The sequence below is a fragment of the Branchiostoma floridae genome, chromosome 2 (genome assembly GCF_000003815.2).
Source record: "Branchiostoma floridae strain S238N-H82 chromosome 2, Bfl_VNyyK, whole genome shotgun sequence".
In the NCBI taxonomy this organism is placed as follows: Eukaryota; Metazoa; Chordata; class Leptocardii; order Amphioxiformes; family Branchiostomatidae; genus Branchiostoma; species Branchiostoma floridae.
Window position 1 is genome coordinate 8665431 of NC_049980.1, and position 11128 is coordinate 8676558.

Consider the following 11128-nt stretch of genomic DNA (forward strand, 5'->3'; position numbering starts at 1 on the left):
TTTGGTTCAGTCCAACCCAATATACATTTATTCAACTTGGTACTATACATTCCGTGTAATGTTGATTATTGAAGCATCAGATATCAATATAAACACCCGCATCTTTCCAAGTTGGTGCATGTCAGGTTTATCATTTGAACATCGTTCCTGTAACAGTGGGGTTCTAGCGCTGCCAAACTGACCACGCCAACAGCTCTTGAGCTTTTGGTGTTGTGGTTAGCACGTTGGATTTGTGATCCGGCTGCCCGAGTTCGGCGCAGGTTCGAATCCCGGGAGTCGGGATGTTGTTTATTTCTGTTCTTACTCGCCCCTCTGAATTTCTACAATGGTTCCCACGCCGGCCCTGTGAGTAACAGGCTAGTATGTGCCACACAGGGATGTCGATCTCGGAGATTCGAGGACGAATCTTGAAAAGAAAAGGGGGAGTAGTGTAACAGTGGTGTTCAAGGACTGCTAAACCGAAGACGCCTAATGGCTTAAGCCTTTTGGCCGAACGGTTTGCACGTTCGATTTGTGATCCGGCTGCCCGGGTTTGGCGCGGGTTCGAATCCCGGGAGTCGGGGTGTTGTTTCTTTCTGTTCTTACTCGCCCCTCGTATTTCTACATTCCTATGAGAAATGAAAAGTCCCAGCATCGTAAAATTCACTGAAACAGGAACATATAAACAGACTGCATTGTGACTCTATGGCAAGCCAAGCCCACCTACAGTAACAGTACAGCAGATAATACGTCTTTGGTTGATGTGCTCTTGCTGAACATCCGATGACATGTTGAAGAAAAAAAAATGGTAACGTAAATTATATGGTAACGTAAATTATATTTATGCTTTTAATGATAAATAAAATTTTAACAAACAGCTCTGGAAAGACTAACTCTGCAGGCAATTACTAATTATCTGGGAGCATTCTTTCCTATGAGTACAAAAGTAATGATCTTTCTATAATTCTAAGGGACTTATTATGGTAATGTAAATTATATCAAAAAAGTGACAAACGGCCTGAGATTGGCGGTTATAGTCATGTTTCCAACATTCGTGTTTTATGTGTTCTGTCATTTGTTTATTACACAACACCACTGTTTAGCAGATAAAACAGTGAAAACATTATCGGAAAATGTCTTTTCGTAAGCGAATTACACCCAACAGAAGTTCGGTAACGTAAATTATACCAAAGTTGGCGACAAGAATAAAACGGCATCTGACGTAAAAAGGTCGTCTGCTGGACAAGTTCATCAACACGTGACAAGCCGGCCTAAGTGGTTGATGTAAATTATGACTGAAAATTTAAAGAACTAACGTCTTTTCATTATCAGAATGCCACGATATTCACCTTTATAGCATTTCCGACACGTGTTTTTAGCGTGTTTCTAAGCAAAACCTTACCCGGGACGACCAAAAGGCAACTAACAATGGTGGGAAAACATTGCTTAGCATATTACTATCATGTACTTGTAACGGAAAAGGGCAAAATACGTAGTCATTGTGTCTTTAAAGAAAACTGTGGCCCGCTGCTTATGTGCGACAGCAATTTGCCCCTTTAACGAGGAATGGGCGTGCAGTGGAATGTCCGGTTTTGATCACTTTATTGTGTTCTGGACAAGCTATGGTCACAATTTTTGGTTGGTAGATTGTACCTATGGTCAGGAAGAAGTGATTATGAATTCATATAGATAAGGCTGATAAGAGACTTTTGCATACCATTTACATTGTAATGAGACAAAATTACTCAGCAATCTGCAGGTACAATGTATGAAGTCGTAGAACTGTAAAACTTAGTTTCATACTAACAATATCTGCCAGCTGTAAGTTTCTTCTTCAACAAAACTAAGTTGCATTTATCTTTTGCTTCATCATGTCCCTATTCGGATCGTTCAAAAAGAGTGTAAATTTTAGAGGGTTAGGCACTGTGATGGTATGCAGTATCAGCTAGGAATTACTGTAAATGCATTTCAGTTTGTGGGATTTAATTTCGGGTAGTGGAAAAAAGGACTTTTCTCGGTGGTTTTAAATTCGCGGGAGCACCATGCACTGTTGTCTCTTAATGCCATGGAAAAATGTTCGCGGTGGTTTTAAGTTCGCTGTGAGCTGCCACCGCGAAAATGTAGTTTCTGCATTTACAGTTACTGTAGTAAGGCTTGTTGGCGCCGGTTATGTCGTCTCGTCTGTACCAGTGAGACAGATTACCAGTGACCTGTGCCGCTGTGCTTTCAATTTGTATTCTGTGAAGCAGGCAGCTGGGGATAATTCCATCCCGACGGTTTCCATTGATTTTTGTCCTGCCAGACTTCCGTATTGTGGAATATGTAGGCACTGGGTTATATCAAGAGCTTTTCCCAGAGCTGGCTTCTCTTACATTGATTCTTCCTCTCAGGTTTGGTTGCACATGTATAATGCATTGTATTGCTTCCTGTATTTTTATGGTCACCTTGTTAATTCTTATTTATCATCAAGTGTTATACCCTCAAGAGTGACGTCAATGGGAAATTACTGTTTTATATCCTGTTTATGATGGACATTTCAGTGTTACTGTATGTACAGTATTAAGAGCTTTTGCCAACTTTATACATAATGATTGTATTTACTGGTCTACATGTATGCAACATTGTTAGTAGTACCACTGCATGTGGAAATTCACCAGGAAATAAACACAAATCATGTCATGAATCTTATTTTGAAATTTTGTGTATTCTGATGTCTTTTGTATCATTCCTTTTCGCTCCCGAAAGCTGCCCGGTTTGGAAATGTGACCTAAGCCTTTAAAGCATGCACTCAGTATTTTGTAAGAGTATGGCAGTTGAACACACACAGACACCACTACCAGTTGACTAGCTCCCTGCTGTAGTGATTGAACAAAGTTGTGTGGCCCTATTTGTGTGGCTATTGAATTGGAATCAGCACTCACCTATGCCCCATCTGGACTTTAATTCTTGCAAATAACATGAATTTTTTTGTTGCTGTAGCTTTGATGACATAGCGTGTCTGGGCGAGTCTGCGTCCCTGTCGGAGGTGTCGTTGGACGGAAACCCACTGGCACAGGAGGCCTTCTACAAACAAACCATCCTCAAACACATGGTGCAGCTCAGGCAGCTGGACATGAGGAGAATATCGGTCAGTACGCAGCACGTCTTGAGTCTCCAAGCAGACCCTACGGTGCCTAAAGAGATAGTTTCAAAGCTGGCAAAGGAGTATAGCTGGCCAAAGGGAGATAGCTGGCCAAAGGGAGTCAAACGGGCACCGGTGCCGCTATACTAAGTCTCTTGCCAGCTTTGATACCATCTCTAAGGCACCGTAGGGTCTGCTTGGAGACTAGCACGTCTTCTTGTCACTTTTCTTTTCTTTGCATGGTATAATACCAGTTAACTGGCTTGGTGTAACATGCCAGTTTTGTATCTTTTTAGAGTTGTTAAAAAGTAAAAGCTATACAAGATTGCAAGTATGTAAAGGATATGGAGAGTGAGGGTGCACATGTAGAAAAATTGATGACAGTGTTGTTTAAATCTTTTTGCCCTTTAAGCCCCATGCATGCCCTCTTATCCTTAATGGACAGTTCAAGCGACCCTACCAAAAACCGTGGAACCGGTTACAGATGGTTAGTCTCTTGTACCCGGGTGCCAGCATTGTCTAGTATAGACCACCTGTACGAGGGTAGTTTTTCTGTATAAAATGTGCAAATTATATGTATTAGTTAGCAATGGTGTGCAAATTAGTTAGCAATGGTGGACACTGGAGATACAGCACTCAATGTAGGATAGGACGTTAGATGGAGGTCCTGTGTTTGAGGAGAGCCACACCTAGATCACGTTTAAGATCCCACCACACTTAGAGTAGGGGTTCTTCCCAATGTGAGTGGATCATAACCATACAGTTACACCCAGGGCAATTGTCATATTGAGGTCACCTGAGTGGTGCCGAATGGCAGCTCGCTCCAGACCCTTACGATTCAGCCCCGCCGGATGATAGTCGGTACCTCACGCCCCCCTCAGTGCTCTACAACAGCGTCCTGGCATATGAAAATCTGCCATCCCAGCTGCAAAGGACAGGTTAGACATAGAAGAAAAAAAAATATATGTGGTCTGGAGAAACTCTTAGTAGTTAAAGCCAATATGTGTGTGGGGTTTGCAAACAGCATGGCAGCATCCAAAAGAACTGTCGAGTTAATACGCGCTTCTAGGGAACTAAAACATGGATCTTCGCTTTGAAACTCTAACAATCTAACTTTTAGTTTACCAATCCGCTGGACAGTTGGATTTATGATTAGTCCGGTACCACCTGTTACAACTTCTGAATAATGAATTGGATGGAATGATATTGGTTCATATTACAAGTTAGCCAATATTAAATCCTAATGCTAATTCAACACAAAATTATTTCAATTCAGCTATAAATGAATTTATGTAATGATGATTTCTTGTGTGTAAACCAAATGCAACCAGTGCCTTTATGTATAGAAGGCACAATTCAGCTCTTGGCTGACTGCCTTTTTTTATCAATTATTTTAACCACTTTGATTGATTGATTGACTTTTTTAAAGCAAACATAATCTTTGTCCTTCATTTGCAAAGTAAACAAGTTTGGTCGTGTGGTAGTCTGGTAGTCACACAAGCACTTTGCAAAGTGCGTTGGGGTAATACTATTTTTTATTTGAAGTGCACTAAGTCTGATGTCTCTAGCAACAAAAAAACACAGCCTGTCCCTAGATCCCTCTCCAAGCACCATTATAAGAGCTGCATCTACTTCAAGAGGCTTTCTAATGCCAATGTACTTTTGAACCGGACTGTACCAACACTGCATCATTTTGGGGGGCTTTTATTCCAAGAAAAACACATTTCCAAACAATGCAAACAACTTATTCAAACTTCGGTTAACTGCTGTTTGGCAGCTCTCGTTGGGAGATGGTTTACAGGTTGAACTTCCCGAAGGCAAATTCCGTTTTCGTATGTATTTCAACCATTTCTGACTTAGTAAACTTTGTGTTTTGTACAGTCACCTTTTTGTACTGATAAGTTCAGAAGCTGCTCACTGGACTGTGTCCTCTCTAAGCAGCCAAATATCAGTTTCCAATCCTTCATTCCAACCCACTGAGTACATGATCCAGGCAGGCAGCCGGCCAAATCATTACTGCAGATCCAATTCATAGCAGCGATTTGGTCTAGCGTTATAGCGAGTGTGTGCGTGGAATCAGGATGTCGAACTTGAACTGGGAACGTTACTGTGTGTATCGCCTGCACTACAGGTCCTGGGTGATAGGAAACTATGTAAGTTAACAACAGGCTGGGAGAGAACCTCTCAGGATTGTTGTTTTATGCATAGTTGGGAGAGGCTTGGCTCTCATAAGATCATTTATAGTAGTTAAAACGGTTGTAGAATAGTTGGGGATGTAATAATCACAGAGCTACCCCTATGTGGCACAGTATCTGTAGTTTTGGGTACAATTTTTTATAGTGTTAGTCAGATTTTGATTTACATGTTTGGCCTTTATTGATTCTGTATGATCATAATCAATAGAAAGTGATTACATTTAAAGCTTGCCATGAATACACAAAAACTTGCCATGATGAATGTATGAAAAAAATGTCTTTAGTTTCTTGGTTTCCTGTTTTCAGTCCCTCTAGTGAAGAGTACATTGTATGACACTTTCTATAAGTGTAGTAAAATTTTGTGCTTCAAGTCTTCTCTTATTTAGATGATAAATGTTGTATATTTTTCTGTTTTTGCCCACCATAGGAAGAGGAGAGGCGAATAGCAGCAGTGATGGCTCGGAAAGAGGAAGAGAAGAAGAGAGAGACCAACAAAATGGCCATCATCAAGGTCAGTGAGAGGTCATGCTGGAAAAAGTGCAGCTGGATTACAAAATTTCTGGGGAAGAATTTCTGGAAATGAGGTTTTGGCCCATTTTGGTGGGATTAGAGGAAATTTTTCAGATCAATGCCAAAATTTGTATACCTGTATCTTGACATTACAGGGAAATATTTATAACATGGGAAGCTTTACATGTAGATATGTACTGCTTTTATTTCTCTTAAACTTTTTACACCAGATTTTCTTACTCATGCATTTTCTAGACTTTATGTATATTCCTTCATGTATATCCATTCTCACTGCAATGTCATTCACAGCCATGATTGATTATTGTAATACAAACAGTGTACATATTTTCTGTCTGTCAAAATATGTTTATATACTTTGTTTTGCCTGTCCTATCAGTAGTGATCATCCGATCTCTTTGTTGATGTTAGCCACCACTTAGTGGGAGGAAAGATATACAACTCTAATGGTAAGCTGTCCTGTCGGCTGAGTTCTGTGCTGTCTAATGATCATGATCTTTCCTCCTTTCAGGAGAATAGAAAGTTGGCTATCCGCAATGCTGCTAGACAATGGCAGATGACACAATTGCCTGCCTTGTCAAAATCTTCACGCTTCCACCCCGACAACCAGCCTCCTGTAAGAGCATGCGTACCCGCCATGATGCCACAGACTTACTCACACACACTTGTGGTTCACTCATGTCTGCAGTTATTATTGCAAACCATTCACAAATACCGTCGTTCTTGGAAAAGAATATAAAAAAAACAGGTTTTGGTCAGGGCCAGGGCTGTCTTTAGCATTGAATTTTTTTTCTGTCCTACCCATTAGTTGAAGCCCATGTTGTTAATATCTGTTGTTAAATTTTAACCTAATTAACATACAAAACTAAATCTTCATCAATTTCATTTAATGAAGTTCCATCCCAACAAGCAAATTTCTATATTTGGGACTGAGAGAGGGGTCCTGGAGACATTGGGTTATAATCCAAAAAATATTGCTTTTCACACAGTTGGACACATTGACTGATTAATTGCAGTGAAAACAGTGCTTGGTAAACAACAGTTACTCCATCTGCTGGGCATAATGAGAATCGCATTTGTAAAATTATTCAGTTAATGGAAATCGAATCCCAGCTCAGGCACTAAACTTTCTGCATTGAAAGTGTTTCACTTGATGCCCCTCTCCAAAACAGAAGTACTTTGCTCCTTCATATAAATTCTAGCAAGGCTTGATTTTTTTCCTCACTGCATTTCATCAAAAAAACTTTTCCACACATAAAGGAAACAATACTGACATCTGTGAGCCACAAGGGATGTAAGACTGTGGATGTATGATCATGGCGTTGGTGGTCTTCACCTTTTCGTGGTTCTGCCCGTCGAGACGTACCAGACCCCAGGAGTTTTCCCAACCTACCCTCCAACTACATGTAGCAGTAGGAAAATTAACCCAGGAAAAGTACCATAGCTTTTGGTGTGATCAGTAGAAGAGCTCAGGTTTGAACATTAGTCTACTTTTCATTCTAGTAGGTCCTATTAATCTGGACCCCGATGGTTTTGAGCTGTGGAGTGAACTAGGCGTAGAATATACCCTGGGTCCCAGGCTGGAAACACTGTTGACTGGTACTAACATCCAGATTTTACACCACATTCATCCAAAACCCCCTCCTAAAACTGGTAAGTTCAACCTAACACAAACCTAGCATCAAAGAGGTGGCAGAATCGTGAAAAGGTTCGCATTTTTCACCACATTCTGCTGGGTCGTGTGAGTACGGTACTGACGGAGTAGTGACGTTGTGTTCCAGGAGAAGAGGAGGCTCGCGATCAACAACGCAGCCAGGAACTGGGAGGCGAACCAGTCCGCCGCCCTGTCGAAGATAGGTCGCTTCCAACCTTTGCCACAGAAGGACGCGGTCAGGAAGAGGGGCAGCCAACCGGAGGATGAGGAAAACAGGAACCTCCCGCCAAACTGGCAGGACACGTCATCAAAGTGAGCCATAAATCTCATACAATTTTTATGGTCTTTTGTGAATGGCAAGTAACCCGCTAGGTCACCTTATCCGCAGGGTAATCTATATCCGTTGTTTTCAAATACAGGGATATGAAGTTGACCGACAGTTGTTCCAAATTGAAACGTAAAAATAATGCAATTTAAAAACACTGTCCGTTTGTTTGACATCCCTAAATGCACTGTTTAAAAAAAAAATGGTTATAAGTCGCCTAGGGGATAAATTGATCTAGTGTTGTATTTCATACTCTTAGATTTAGCATTTCTAGAACTGGAACATTCTAGTAGACTAAGTACAGACTGTTTTTACTACATTGTATTTGTGTCGAAAGATTTGGTGAGGACTCTGAACTCTTTCTGCAGTACTTTGTAGGAAGGAACTAACTCAGTCTCTGTTCTTTATAACAGAAGCAGTCAGGATAGCCTCTCTGGGGATGCCTGGGTCGCAGGGGAAGGGGCAGAGGGCAGAGGTGAAAGGACAACATCCCAGTCCTCCTACAGGAGTGAGTCACAGACATCTGTCAGGTCTACAGACAGACCAAGGTGAGGAAAACTGAAGTTGTGTCACTCAGTCTGTAGGCCAAAAATAAGGCAAAGGTAGTCCGATAGCCTTTTTGAGGAACGCCTTAGAACGTATTCGGTGGTTCACTTGAATTGTTTCTCAAGTTTGTTGAAAGTCCCCGCTAAGCCCTGAAGAGCTGCAACCACAACGGTAGATTCGGACATCTGCGGCCGGCTTACTTGCTACCCGGAAGTAAGTGGATTTGGTGGCGGCTTCCTTTTGCGTTGTTGATTACCGCTAGAAATGTGACCAAATGAAACAGATGTGTTGAAAATAAGTTAAAAATGTCAATCTGCCTGGAGATTTTAAAGTTCAGAACAGTTGTTATTTTGGCACCAAAATATTACAATATATCCCTTTAACTGCTATCCCCCCAGGAGTCCAGACAGTATTTCCAATGACATTGGTCAGTCCCACCTGGCGGAGCTGGAGGGGGAGGTGCTGCACCTGTACGGGGCGGGCGCGCTGGACTCGCTGGACAGGAACTGGGGCATCCAGGCCGCCGGCTCCGTCACCGCAGTGTCCTTCCACTTCATCGACTTCGACCACATCTCCAGGCAGCTGCACAAGATCCGCAACAGGTTCCCTAATGTGCAGGTGGGATGTTCTGTTCAATGCATACTGTTCTTCCATCTACTGTGCCCAGCTATGGTCTTAATACAGTGGAAGCCGCTTAATTGCACACCCAATTGACCAGCAAATATCGTGCAATTATCCATCGTGTGCGATAATGCAAAGTTACCCAGTTGGACCGCACCGCCAATTGACCGAAGTGTGCGTTTATCCGACGTGCAATTAACTGGCTTCCACTGTATACGTTCAGCAACATTCGCAAACTACGTAATCTATAACAATGCCTTCAGGATTTTGTTCGGTCATAGAATGAGTGCAAATGCTAGCCAAATGTTTCTTTCATGTGGGATAGACACCTTTGAAGCTTGACGAAGAAAACCAACATACGTATTTGTACAGCACGTATAACATCATCTCTCGGTTATTCCATTCAGATATCTACTCTCTCCAGCAAGATTTCTCCAGTGTCACTGACAAAAGACGCCGGATGGCCGTGTGAAAAGTCCGACCGTTTCCAAAATCATATCCAGTTGTTTGAGTAACAGCTTTTTGGCATATCTTATTACCTGGATGTCTAACCTTCATTGATGTAGATCAATATGAATTGAACTGTTCTGCCATCTTGTTTCCAGACATTGATATTCAATGAGACCAACATCAGTAACCTGCAGCAGTTCAACACCCTGGCCTCGCTGCGACGGCTGGACAACCTGACGCTGGTGCCGGAGGGCAACCCCGTGACTCAGTTCACCCTCTGGAAGCAGTACGTGCTGTTCCGCCTCGCGCACTTCTCTCTCAGGAAAATCAACGACACAGAGGTGAGCCCACGTTTTTCTCAGGAGAGTTACATTGTTGTAGTTGTGTCTATAGCAGAAACTGTCCTTTCATTCCAGGACAGAAATTTTCTTGGAAGGAAAAAGTATCTCACCCTGTCAAAAATAATCAGAACTTCTTGACATGAAATTGCTGAAGATGTATTTTTGGAAGCTTGAAATGACAGATTTTTTTAGCAATAAAAGTCAATAACGTGGACACCCCAAACAACGAGTAGGACATAAAATGATTTAACACTGTAATGTGTCAAGTATTGTTTTGTTGGGCTCAATAAGGCAAGGGCATTAATATTGATAAGCATGACAGGTCAGTAGTGCAATGGAGTAATTAAGCAGAGGTGAATCTAGAGGAGTCTCTATGAGGCAGATTCAGCTCTGCATAGAAGAATGTAGAACCCAAACCTGTAGATGAGTCCATCTTTGCTCCTCCCCAGGTGACTAACTCAGACATGGTGAATGCAGAGAAGATGTTTGGTACCCTGTCCCACATCACCACCTCCCAGCTTCCACAGTCCAGACTACTCACTCTGCTGGGAGAGACAAGGTCTGTCTGTTTGTTTGTTTGCTTGTTTGTTTGTTTTGCAAACCAGGTGAACCACTTCAAGGCATAACACACCAGGTTTGTACTAAAGAGTACAAGCTGTATACCCAGACAGATTTATTTGATCCACTCACATCGGGATGGACCCCTACTCTTTTCAGTAAGTAGTGGGATTTTCTATGTGCTTAGGCGAGTGTCTTCTGCGTGGCCATTTTCTAATTCTAACTTCTAGGTACTTAAAGCTGATTATAATTATAACTCAGGCTGTCTTACTACAATGTTGCAGATTGTTTTAAATTTGCAGAAGTACATGTTTGTAAGAACTGGTCACCAAGGTAAATGTTCAAAGTAATTGTATCAACAATTTGTACCAATAAATAGGTTAGCATTAGTCAAAGTCAGCTTTGTCTCGTAAATGCTGTTTGCATGTTTGCTATGCATTTTGAATGTTTGAATTGACTTTTGAATTCAAAATTGAACGCTTTTTGAATAAGTTTCATAAGTTTTGAATACAGTTTGTTGCTATCTGAGGTTTGACTGTAAGCTAATATGTTTTGTAGGAGAAAGAAGCTCGGCATGGTGAACGAACGGTTCAGGAAGTCGGAAGGTGAGGATGGGAAGAGCGAGCGAGCGTCGGAGTCGGTCGGACGGGCCGGCCTGCAGTACATGTGTGAGGACCTGGCCAAGGACAAACTCAAGGTCAGCTTCTGGTGTACTTAGGGTAGTTGATGCTCTTTTCTAAGTACAGTGAAACATGCTGTAGTGACCACCTCTACATAAAGTTCATATGGCAGTTGGGCCACACCACATTT

The 11128-nt window shown here is 41.9% G+C and overlaps 1 protein-coding gene across 5 annotated transcripts in view; it reads left to right on the forward strand.

The window, feature by feature from the left end:
• Nucleotides 1–11128, forward strand: part of LOC118410038 (leucine-rich repeat-containing protein 49-like) — a 37574-nt gene that overhangs the window by 24043 nt on the left and 2403 nt on the right. For 4 of the 5 annotated variants that reach the window (XM_035811502.1, XM_035811501.1, XM_035811503.1 and 1 more), the window contains 9 exons: nucleotides 2959–3106; nucleotides 5723–5806; nucleotides 6335–6439; nucleotides 7605–7789; nucleotides 8216–8350; nucleotides 8747–8966; nucleotides 9575–9760; nucleotides 10210–10319; nucleotides 10877–11015. In XM_035811502.1, the coding sequence (XP_035667395.1) occupies nucleotides 2959–3106; nucleotides 5723–5806; nucleotides 6335–6439; nucleotides 7605–7789; nucleotides 8216–8350; nucleotides 8747–8966; nucleotides 9575–9760; nucleotides 10210–10319; nucleotides 10877–11015 (1312 nt within the window). The remainder of the gene's footprint in view (nucleotides 1–2958; nucleotides 3107–5722; nucleotides 5807–6334; nucleotides 6440–7604; nucleotides 7790–8215; nucleotides 8351–8746; nucleotides 8967–9574; nucleotides 9761–10209; nucleotides 10320–10876; nucleotides 11016–11128) is intronic. The other variant, XM_035811504.1, reaches the window with a different exon arrangement.